The sequence below is a fragment of the Silurus meridionalis genome, chromosome 16 (genome assembly GCF_014805685.1).
Source record: "Silurus meridionalis isolate SWU-2019-XX chromosome 16, ASM1480568v1, whole genome shotgun sequence".
Classification (NCBI taxonomy): Eukaryota; Metazoa; Chordata; class Actinopteri; order Siluriformes; family Siluridae; genus Silurus; species Silurus meridionalis.
Genome location: NC_060899.1, coordinates 920,001 through 931,754, shown reverse-complemented (window position 1 = coordinate 931,754; position 11,754 = coordinate 920,001). Strand labels below are relative to the sequence as shown.

The 11,754-nt window shown below is 44.7% G+C and overlaps 2 protein-coding genes across 2 annotated transcripts in view; both read right to left on the bottom strand.

Annotated features, from left to right (window-relative positions):
- Positions 1-6,599, bottom strand: srsf6a (serine and arginine rich splicing factor 6a). The gene is made up of 6 exons (XM_046869001.1): positions 6,428-6,599; positions 4,847-5,073; positions 2,278-2,393; positions 1,981-2,183; positions 987-1,064; positions 1-889 (listed from the first exon to the last, which is right to left on the bottom strand). Exons 1-6 carry the CDS (start codon positions 6,532-6,534, stop codon positions 397-399), a joined length of 1,224 nt encoding a protein of 407 aa, XP_046724957.1. The 5' UTR covers positions 6,535-6,599; the 3' UTR covers positions 1-396.
- A 3,666-nt stretch (positions 6,600-10,265) lies between these two features.
- arl6ip5b (ADP-ribosylation factor-like 6 interacting protein 5b) overlaps positions 10,266-11,754 on the bottom strand; it is a 4,311-nt gene continuing 2,822 nt past the window's right edge. Inside the window, exon 3 of the mRNA XM_046869002.1 lies at positions 10,266-11,368. Coding sequence (XP_046724958.1) covers positions 11,193-11,368 — 176 coding nt within the window. The 3' untranslated portion in view covers positions 10,266-11,192. The remainder of the gene's footprint in view (positions 11,369-11,754) is intronic.

The window sequence follows — 11,754 nt, the reverse complement described above, 5'->3', positions numbered from 1 at the left end:
TCAGTGAGAACTTTTAATAAACCTTACAATTAAAATGGACTGAAATGATTATAAGTTCAAACGTTTATACAATGAACAATGTAATGGATTACAACAGAGTTGGAGAACATTGGAGGAGCATCCAAACGTGTCAGCTCTTCTCTAAACTTCTCGGGAAATGCACTTGTCCAGGAGCGCCTCAGGAACATGGGACACACGGAGCGATCCGAGTCACGGGTCATGAAAAAGTTCTTCTTATTAATAATAATTCTATGGTCATTTACACACAGAACAAAGACGAAGATGAAGATCCATATTTCGGACTCATTTCTGCTCATGCCTTGTATAAAACATCTACTCTACCAATAGGGAATCAGTTAAACATCCGGATCACGTAAACGCTCGATTAGGGGTGGTTTAGTCCTGAGAGGCGGATCTGGAACGGGATTTAGAGCGGGAGCCAGATTTGGATCGGGAGCGTGAGCGACGTTCCGGAGACTTTGAGCCGCTCTTCCCTACCGGAGGAGACGGCGAGCGCGAGGCGGATTTGGCTCTCTCATCGTTTCCGTTTTCCATGGGTGATGCTGAGCGACTACGCGATTTCTTACTCGTGGATTTCTCTTTTGATCGGTCACGAGACCCGCCCCGAGACCCACCCGGGGACCCACCCCGAGACCCGCCCCGAGACCCGCCGCGCTCCGATTTCACTTTGGAAGTGCTCTTGGAGCGCGACTGGCGATTGCCCGAGCGAGAGCGAGACCTGCTGCGGGATTTCTGCGTGCGAGAGCGTGAGCGGGATTTGCGAGAGCGGGATTTGCTGGACGGAGATTTGGAGCGGGACTTGCGACCCGACCTGGAGCGGGACTTGTCATGGGATCTGGAACGAGATCTGTGCCGGCGGGAACGAGACCTGGAGAGGGAAAGACAACAGGTGAGAAAGTTAGAACGAGGGATCAGAGAGAGAGAGAGAGAGAGAGAGAGAGAAAGATATTAGGAATGATGGACACCTTGAGCGAGACCTGGAGTTGCTTCGGGATCGGCTGCTCCGGTGGCTCCTGCTGCGGGAACGCCGGTGACTGCGGGACCTGAGGACAGAAACGTGTTTCGTTTACAACCCGGAAACGTGACTGTCAGGAGTTTCTACACATTTTACATTTAAAAATGCCAGACTCTTCCAGACTCAAACACAACTTAAATATTAAAGATAATATTTAATATCAGAAATAATGTTTTTAAATTCCAGCATGTTACACTCTCTGAGGCTTGTCAGAGTTAGAATCTCTGATGTTTTCCATGTGTTTAGTCACCAGATGGGGGCGCTGTAATGTCATTACAACTGCTGCGTCACAACGTAACACCCGATAACAGCTGTGTAGATCCAATCTAGCAGCATGAGTATCTGATCCAAACTCCACCCAAAAAAACCCTTTAGGCCACGTCCTCACTAATACGGTTTCGCTCGAAAACGTGCATTTTTCTCTCGTTCTCTTCTTCCACCCGCATGAAAACGTAGCTCTTTGAAAACGGCGTGTCGCAGCGTGGACTGGGAGGCTTGAAATAAAAACAAGGACTTTTTCAGTCCTCGCCATGTCGTTTCTTCACAACTAAACAAAAATGTGTGTTGAAAATGTTATGGTTTATATTATTTATAAGTTTGTCAAATTGCGATTATTATTAAAAACAATACATTTACACAAATTGCTTCACCGTTCATCCTCAAATGGTGATTTTTTTTATTTTTTTTTTTTACTTTTTACAGAAAGAAACGAGGCAGCATGAGTGAATTTGTTAAAGATGAAATCCCACATTCACTCCTCAACAAGCAGCTCTAGAAACTTTAACACGTCTAAATTAAAGAGTTACTCAATATGTGGCTTTCGCATTTTTTCATTATATTTTTATATATAAATACCCTCAGTTAGGGTTTTATATAATTATAATATGACCTCCACTGACCTACAACACACACACACACACCACCACCCACACACCCCCACACACCTGGAGCGACTCCCGGAGTACGAGCGGCGGCGGCGCGGCTTGTCCTCGATCAGTCGGATCTTCCTGCCATTAATGTCAGTTCCATCCAGTTTCTCCAGAGCCCTGCGCAGGTCTGAGTGAGAGCGGAACTCGATCACACCCTCGTTGGCTCGTTCTTTATGAGCATCAGCATACGTCACCTCACCCGCCTGCCTCATGAAGTCCTGCAGGAGAAACATCAGGTGTGAATAGTGGATTGTGATTGGCTGGAAGGTACAGGTATCACTAAACCAGAGTTTCCCGGATCTCGACTCTCACCTTGAGGTCCTGCCAGCTGCAGCGGCTGGAAAGGTTCTCCACGATCAGCCGGTACTCGGTGCGGACCGGAGGGCCATATTTATCACGGCCAGAGCGACTCCTGCTGCTGTAGCCACCTTCAGTCAGAGAGACAGGAGAAACACACACCTCAGTCTGGGTACTCATCCTCCCCCTCCTCATCCTCATCTCACACAGGTTTAACTCTAGAGTCTAAAACTAGCAGCAAACGCTGTATCTCAAACCTGTTCACACACTCAGGCACGAGCTTTTCTGCTGCCTCCATCACTGGACATTACTATTAGGAACAGACTCATAATTAAAAAAAAACTAAAGTAAAACAACACACACGGTTATAACGTCTCCAAGAAAATCATCTCCACATTACGGAGTGTATCGTAACTACAGAAAAAATTAAAACATGAAGACATGTTTTTCCTTTCGATCATCTACGCTTGAGCCGCAACTCAGATCTCCCTCAATCATACAACTGAGTTTTATTATTATTTACATCGGTTTTTTTTTGTTTTTTTTTCCAAATCGAACATAATAACTAACATTCCTCACCATCACCCCTGGTCTATTGGCAAAAGGCTGCTGTCATCTTGGCTTCCGGTTAGGTCAGCCAAAGCATCAAGGGGGAGGGGGCAAAGGTCACACACACATTGTAAGGTGAAGGCCAAGGCCAAAGCGGTCAGGGAGTCATCTTAGCCACAACGAACTCAGCCACGGCCTCGGCCCCCCACTGGACTGTCTCAAAATGAAACGTCAAGGACTCTGTTACTGTGGCAATCAAACTGAAAATAAAATGGCAGTCAGACATTCATCACCCAATCGCAAATTTTCTGTGCTTTTGCTGTTGTAAAAGTTTCCACTGTGCGCTACAATCACAACATGATAATCACATCAACATTTCACAATGTTCTGCAGAGTTTCTTCCAAACCCTGAAGAACACTCAGGGTCTTAAATCATCCGTTTTTCATTCAAGAGCCTGACCGGCTTCTTGTCCTCTGTATGGTCGGACACGGCATATAATAAACATGCGGTGGTAAATTCTGGATTTTGATTGGTCCAGAAAGTGCCCTATAGTACCTTATTGTTCGTACAGCAACAGCTCATTGGTGGGAAGGTTTTTATGATTGTAACCTTCTACATATTTAGGATGCAAGTAAGGAGTCTCCAGTGTCACAGGGTCAACAGCCGTCTCTCCCTCGTCTGCCCGTCCGTGCCTCTCTCCCTCGCTCTGCCCGGCCGTGCCTCTCTCCTCGCTCTGCCCGTCTGCCTCTCTCTCTCTCTCTCCTCCCTCGCTCTGCCCGTCCGTGCCTCTCTCCCTCGCTCTGCCCGTCCGTGCCTCTCTCCCTCGCTCTGCCCGTCCGTGCCTCTCTCCCTCGCTCTGCCCGTCCGTCCCTCTCTCTCTCTCTCGCTCTGCCCGTCCGTCTCTCTCTCCTCCTCGCTCTGCCCGTCTGCCTCTCTCCTCGCTCTGCCCGTCCGTCTCTCTCTCTCCTCGCTCTGCCCGCCGTCCCTCTCTCCTCGCTCTGCCCGTCCGTCTCTCTCCTCGCTCTGCCCGTCTGCCTCTCTCCTCGCTCTGCCCGTCCGTCTCTCTCCTCGCTCTGCCCGTCTGCCTCTCTCTCCTCCTCGCTCTGCCCGTCTGCCTCTCTCTCTCTCTCTCTCCTCGCTCTGCCCGTCTGTCTCTCTCTCCTCCTCGCTCTGCCCGTCAGTCTCTCTCTCCTCCTCGCTCTGCCCGTCCGTCTCTCTCTCCTCCTCGCTCTGCCCGTCTGCCTCTCTCTCTCCTCCTCGCTCTGCCCGTCTGCCTCTCTCTCTCCTCGCTCTGCCCGTCCGTCTCTCTCTCTCTCTCTCTCGCTCTGCCCGTCTGCCTCTCTCTCTCTCTCCTCGCCTGCCCGTCTGCCTCTCTCTCCTCGCTCTGCCCGTCTGCTCTCTCTCCTCGCTCTGCCCGTCCTCTCTCCCTCGCTCTGCCCGGCCGTCCCTCTCTCCCTCGCTCTGCCCGGCCGTCCCTCTCTCCTCGCTCTGCCCGGCCGTCTCTCTCTCTCGCTCTGCCCGTCCGCCTCTCTCCTCGCCTGCCCGTCCGTCTCTCTCTCCTCGCTCTGCCCGTCCGTCTCTCTCTCCCTCGCTCTGCCCGTCCGTCTCTCTCTCCCTCGCTCTGCCCGTCCGTCTCTCTCTCACTCGCTCTGCCCGTCCGTCTCTCTCTCCCTCGCTCTGCCCGTCCGTCTCTCTCTCCCTCGCTCTGCCCGTCCGTCTCTCTCTCCCTCGCTCTGCCCGTCCGTCTCTCTCTCACTCGCTCTGTCTCTTTGCCAGTCTGACAGAGCTGAAGTGAATGGAATCCAGAGTACAGCTCAGGGCTTCAATAAACTGATGTTCTCTGAAGAAAAATTCTCAAAGAATCTAACGAGAACTCTCAGTAAATCCTGATCTCTGATCAGTATCTCAGACTCCACGGCCTTGATAAAAATTCTAATCAGTTGATATGTTCTGAAATATTAGCTGAAATATTTTAATGGTGTGAACGTATATTTTTACGAGGCAGTGTTTGTTCACACTGATGGTTGTACTTACTGCGGCCTCCTCCGTAATAACCTCCTCCTCCTCCTCCACCACCACCTCCTCCTCCTCCTCCACCACCACCTCCACCTCCACCACCTCCTCCTCCATATCCATCCCGGTCACGTCGAGGTCCTCTGGCATGTTCCACCATCACCCTCTCGCCACACAGCTCCTTCCCATTCAGCTCGTACACGGCGTCGTCCGCGTCACGCGTGTCCTCAAACTCCACAAAGCCGTACCTAACGCAACAGACCAGGAGACAGAAGACGTTCAAATCTTGATGTTGTGAACACCTGTCCCTCCCCCGACCGTCCAGCAGTCCCACCTGTCCTTCCCCCGACCGTCCAGCAGTTCCACCTGTCCTTCCCCCGACCGTCCAGCAGTCCCACCTGTCCTTCCCCCGACCGTCCAGCAGCCCCACCTGTCCTTCCCTCGACCTACCATCAGCCCCACCTGTCCTTCCCTCGACCTACCATCAGCCCCACCTGTCCATCAGTCCCACCTGTCCTTCCGCCGACCGTCCATAAAACCCACCTGTTCTTCCGCCGACCGTCCATCAGCCCCACCTGTCCTTCCGCCGACCGTCCATCAGCCCCACCTGTCCTTCCGCCGACCGTCCATCAGCCCCACCTGACCTTCCCCAAACATCCATCAGCCCCACCTGTCCTTCCCCAAACGTCCATCAGCCCCACCTGTCCTTCCGCCGACCGTCCGTCCATCAGCCCCACCTGTCCTTCCGCCGACCGTCCGTCCATCAGCCCCACCTGACCTCCCCTCGACCGTCCATCAGCCACACCTATCCATCAGTCCCACCTGTCCTTTCCCGACCGTCCATAAGCCCCACCTCTCCTTCCCTTGACCGTCCAACATGTCCCTGTTGACCTGTCCCTGTTCCACACACCTGAAACCCCGTCCCTGTTCCACACCTGAAACCCCGTCCCTGTTCCACACACCTGAAACCCCGTCCCTGTTCCACACACCTGAAACCCCGTCCCTGTTCCACACACCTGAAACCCCCGTCCCTGTTCCACACACCTGAAACCCCCGTCCCTGTTCCACAAACAGCTATTAAACGCACAGTTATTAAACACGCGCGCTCGTATCTTGTGTCTCTCTTCTCTCTCTCTCTCTCTCTCTCTCTCTCACACACACACACACACACACTCCTGTTCAACCAAACATGAAAGTCCCAGCGCCCATTTAGCCCCGCCCACTGTATTCTGATTGGCTATCCCTAACGCGATAAGCGGTTATTAGGTGATATCAAGGAAATCCTCCAATCAGTGAACGTCTGGTCGTACACTTTTAGCCAATCGGTATGCAGAAGGCGGGAGAGGGGGAGGGGAGACAGCATGCTAACCATGCTAAGTTCGTTTTACAAAAATTATGCCAAAAAATAATGTTTAAGATTAAAGATTGAGAATATGATTGATATAATACAGTTATGATGCATATCTGTAGCCCACAGGTAACTGAAATACACTGAGATTATACAGGCCGCCGCCATGACGCCTGACTGCACGCGCTCTCCGTGTGTTCGTGTTCGCGCTAAATCGACGCTTTTTAACGCGTTTTTTTTGGTTTGTTATTTACCCATTTTTCAGGTCGACCTCGAGCAGCTTCCCGTATCCGCTGAAGAAGCGCTGTATGTCCTTTTCGCGGACGTGGTAACTCAGACGGCCGATGTAGACGCGAGGCATGGCGGCAAAGCACGGTGTCCCCTCAGCGGCGCCGCTTGGTTGGCCGGTCGCGCATGCGCATATGTGCACGGCCAATGGAGGCGGAACCACGTGACTGCCGAGCAACCTGCAGAAATCATAATTCATCCATTTCGGATTTTATGAAACTGGTTTCTCACTTTAGGTTTAGTGTTTATTCCCAAAATGGAGATTTTTCAAAATATAAGCCTGGAAATGGTCTTGGTTTTACATCACTGTAAAGAACAGCAGTGAAATGAATGCTAACAGCACACACATTATTAAGGAAGTCCTAAAAGGCCATGCATTATATTATATTATTTCTTTCCTGTTAATGGGACATTTAAAAAACACTAAATGCATTAAAACTTTTAAAAGACTAAACTTAGTAAACCAATTAATTATAAAGCATACTATGTACAGACGAGCACGTGTCCAGAATACGAACGTAAAACATTTAATTACACGTTAGCAATTTCCTCCCATAGAAAACTGTTAGGAAAAAACTTAACGTGGCACAATGCAATAAGACTTTTTAAGCAGGTTGAGTTTGGTCTTATCACTTCATTAAGTAATCACGAGTGGTACATTCTAAAACACAGTCATTAAGTGTTTTAGAATGTACCACTCGTGATTACAACTTAATTACCCCGTGATCGTGGACGTGCCAACTTTCACAAAAAATGGTGATGATTACCATCCATGACGTGGCCTCTAGAACATGCTCTTATACACAGAAAGAACTCATCACTGATCACGAGCAATGTTCAAGATCATGGATAATGTGTGTGAATGAACCCGCACCACTGCTACTAATGGTTCTGGATATTATCCATGATGATTTCATCATGTTCTAGAATATCAGTGAATATCGACAGTCTGCTACAACATGCTTAAGACCACAAGTTTACATGAACTGTTTACAACCTCAACAATGATGTAACTGTAAATCTAACAGTGAGATGAAGCCTTGGTCTGAAGCTAAAAACAGTTTATTAGTGATTATAACTAGAGCAGTTTCTGTGCTATGATGGGGCCTAAAACCTGACTGAAACTCTTCAAAGATCTTGTTCTCAGAACAGAACTGAGCAGTGACAATCTTTTCTAAAATCATATAAATGGGAGATTTGAAATGGGTCTGTAATTTGATGGTGTGTTTGGATCTAAATAAGTTTCTTAATGAGGAGCATAATAACTGCTACCTTGAGGGGTTTAAGGACGTGACCTAAAGATAGTGAGGAGTTAATAATATTGAGAAGAGGCTCACCAGCTGTATGGAACACTTCCTTCAGTAGATTAGTTCCTGTCCTGTACATGTAAAACAGTGTAGATGTGGAGTTTCAGGTGAGACTGGATCAGGAGATAATCTCAGAGGTTGGATCTCCACAATTGTTTTTCTAATACTATCATTTTTTTCAGTGAAGAAATGTATAAAGTCGTCACTACTAAACTGTGATGGAACACATTTTTCAGATCCCTGATTTGTAGTTAGTTTAGCTACTGTACTGAAAAGGAACCTGGGATTGTTTTTGTTGTTTTGTTTGTTTGCTCGGGTGTTCAGTCCTGGCAGTGTTTAGTGCGTGTCTGTAGCTGAGCATACTGTCTTTATACGCAATTCATCACAACTGACTTTCACTCTGTAATATTGGTGATTAGTTGTGAAGAGTCACTTGCAAGAGTCGACTCATGTGGATGAGAGCTGACACACACAAATGATTCATCTTGTTTTTTTTACTTGTCAGGGCACCACACATACACACACACACACACACACACACAAAGTGTGAAAGCACAAAACCCAGAGGAAACACACAGACGCCGGAAGAACAGAAAGTTTTACGTCAGCGACTTTTATTAGCTTTGCATCTGCATCAGTTTCCATCTCAGAAGAAAAAACATTCAGATGAAGGTTAAAGGAAGCTTTCGAACAGATCTTCATCAACCATAAAAAGACAAGATTTTAAAAAGCAGTTTGGTTTGAGGATCATCATGTAATAGATTATGATGTAAAATAAAAAGAAATAAAGTGACACGGAAGGAAATTCTTTGCAGAAATGGATTTGTGAAGTTTCCTGTCTTTTCATTGCATAGGTATAAAACAGTCTTTTACTCACACACACTCATCAGCACGAGAATTGTTCAACACTCACGAGTTAATATGGTGATCATGGTTTGCATTTATAGCATTTGGCAGACAAATGCAAATGAGGATTAGGGGCCTTGCTCAAGGGCCCAGCAGTTGCAGCTTGGTGGTACTGGGATTTGAACTTGTGACCTTCTGATCCAGAGTCTAATGCTTTAATCAATGAGATCCCACCCCCCAATATTGATTACAATGACCATGTGGGTGGTTTACAGGAATTCACCAATAAATATGTGATTGAATGCAGCAGAGTTTTGGATTTAAGTGTTATTATGGATTTGTTTTAATATAAATAATTCAGATTTTATTAAATTTGTTTTTTTTTCACGTTCAATATTTAGATTTATTTAAATGATTTAATGTATTTATTAAGTTATATCAATTAATTTGGGTTTCTAATTTATTTTAATTAAATTATTTTAAAATGATTTCGATTTTTTAATAAAAAATTTTATTGATTTAAATTCTGATTCTGTTCGAGTTGATTTGAGTCCGATTTTAGTGATTAATGATGATAAACGTCTGCTGATTTTCGGACCTGGCAAATAAATTCAATATAATTTAGCGCTGATGAAACTCAAATCACCAGGAGGTCACGAGTTTGAATCCTGAAGTTGTAGGAGACGCGTGTAAACAGAGTTCGTTCTGCTTCTTACAACCTCCTCAATTACAATCATGAATCGATTTCACCAACAAACGTGATTAAATACACCAGAGATCCTGCATCCGAGCGCGATCATGGGATTTAATTCACTTACGCTTTTTTATTTTCAGTTTTGGATTTACTTTCATTGTTTTATTTATTTAGGTTTTGATAAATTAATTTAAGTTTCATTAAAGCTAGTTAATTAAAATGTTTTAATTAATTTGGATTTATTTGAATTATTTTATAAATCTGTACATTTTTATAAATACATTTTTAGATTAAATCTTTTGATTAATTTAAAATGTTTTATGATTCCTGTGAGTTACTGGAGGTCTGCTGATTGTTTTCTTTGGTAGCAAATAAATCAAATGTAAATTGGCGCTGATTAAACTCAAGTCACCAGAAGGTCATGAGTTTAAATCCCAAAGCTGTTACCACGACGAGCAAAATCAAGTTGTAGACTAACGGAAATGTTTTAATCCTGAAAAAAGTGCTTTTCTGTTCTTCCTCTATATTCTCAAACAGGGAGATGTTTAATTAACATTAATTAATTAAACATTAATTTATAATAAATGAGTAAAACAAAAAAAAGAAAAACAAATGCATAGACACAGGTAAGCTAGCGTATACGGTTTAAGTTAGCTTGCCATGCTAATCCACTCACGAGCGCTAAAAGAAAAGAATATATTTTTTATATATTTATAAAGAGTTTCTGTAACATGATATAATACATCAGACCTCCAAGATGCCATGAACACGTGACGGAATAATCCGGATCAGGATAATCCGAATAAACATGCAGGTGTGAACACAATTCTCCGATCTGAGACATGAAGCGTATTACATGCAAAAAGTTCCCTACAATAGGTTACATCATCTCTCACACACACACACACACACACACACACACACACACACACACACACAGACACACAGTACACATAGTAACGAGTTTTAGGTGCTTAATTTTATTTACACTAACGGAATAAAACGAGAATGAGTCAAATTCGCTCATTTGCATAATAATGCCTGATCAGACTTGGACCAATCAGAGCCGGTTTTGAGTCTCAGTGCAAAAGCATCCCATCCAATCCCAAGAACACGGAAAATTCTAAAGGTGTAAGAGATAAAGCACAGAGAGGAAGAGGAGAGCGACGTGACAGCCAGGTGTGACCTCATACTGCACTTTAGAATGGAAAAAATAAAGTTGGCGATAAAATGATAAAGTCGGAATTCATAATCGGAAACACGGGGAAGACAAAACACACCGTAGACGTCAGAGTGACGAACAGCAAAAACTAAACGAGAAAAAACATTTTTAATTTCTCTATACATTTTTCTTTTTGACAAAAATGTAAGTCTTTTAAATGATGCTTTCTAAAGTGGATTCTTCTTTTGCAGCTCGTAACAATGATGTGGAATTTTTTGGTATTCAATTTTTTCTTGTCGATGTTTTTAATTGACTTTTTTCCCACTTGGAACGATAATTTTTTTATTTAATTTTTTGATGGAAATGTGTAACAATATTTTTACATTTTAAACTTGTTATGAAGGAAACAGTAACTACTCTGAAATGTTGTGATTTATTTTTGTGGGATTTTTAAAAGTTTTTTTAATCTTTGGAATTTTTTATATTTAAAATTAATTTTATAATTTCTGTTCTGGGAAAAAAAAAAAACAATGTTTGAATGTTTTTGTTTCGGAGCAGAAGTGCTGAAACACGTTCCTGATTGGAAACACGTGACGGGACGAGGGAGAGGAGCTTTATTTGAGCTTTATTCCCTAATATTTGGAATTAGCAGCGTTAGATGAGTTACGGATCGGGAGGAGAAAGTCGGAGAAGTGCAGATCGGAACGGATCGGACTCGTCTCTCAGTCCTTCAGCTTGCTCTCAATGAAATCCTGGATCTTGTTGACTTTCTCCTCCTGCTGATCCAGCAGGTCCAAGATCACACCCATGGGAGTCTTCTTCAGCCCCACACCTTCGATCTTATTCTCCAGCTTGTTCTTCACGCTGCGCAGACGGAGCGAGGCGTGGATCAGGATCACTGCAGAGAGATGAAGAAGACAAGATGATCATTCATCTGCAACAAACAGGACTTTCTGCCTTTTAAATGAACATTTTTTTATTTACTTGTTTGTTTAACAACATATTTCTGACCTAGCTTTAAAACAAAGACATGGGGGCGTGTCTAATTTACATATTCATACTTTTTTCTGGGCATTAAGTAAAAAACATTAAACAACTGATCACTGATTATTAATATACAATTAAAATTCATTAAATTTGTCTTTTATTTAAAACAGTTCCTGAGGAGGCGGGACTTGAGCGCTTCTTCAGCCAAAACTATTGTTTTGTGGTGTTTCTATACCACCAAAAGTTTGTGGACACCTGACCATAAGAGCATCCCATTACACATTTAACCTCAATTCG

Bases quoted from the DNA above. Each gene is read 5' to 3' on its own strand.
- srsf6a (XM_046869001.1), bottom strand. From the start codon at position 6,534: ATGCCTCGCGTCTACATCGGCCGTCTGAGTTACCACGTCCGCGAAAAG. The intron at 5,074-6,427 runs GTAAATAACAAA...CTGTTGCGTTAG, and splicing joins GAGGTCGACCTGAAAAATGG to GTACGGCTTTGTGGAGTTTG. The intron at 2,184-2,277 runs GTGAGAGTCGAG...TTTCTCCTGCAG, and splicing joins GCAGCTGGCAGGACCTCAAG to GACTTCATGAGGCAGGCGGG.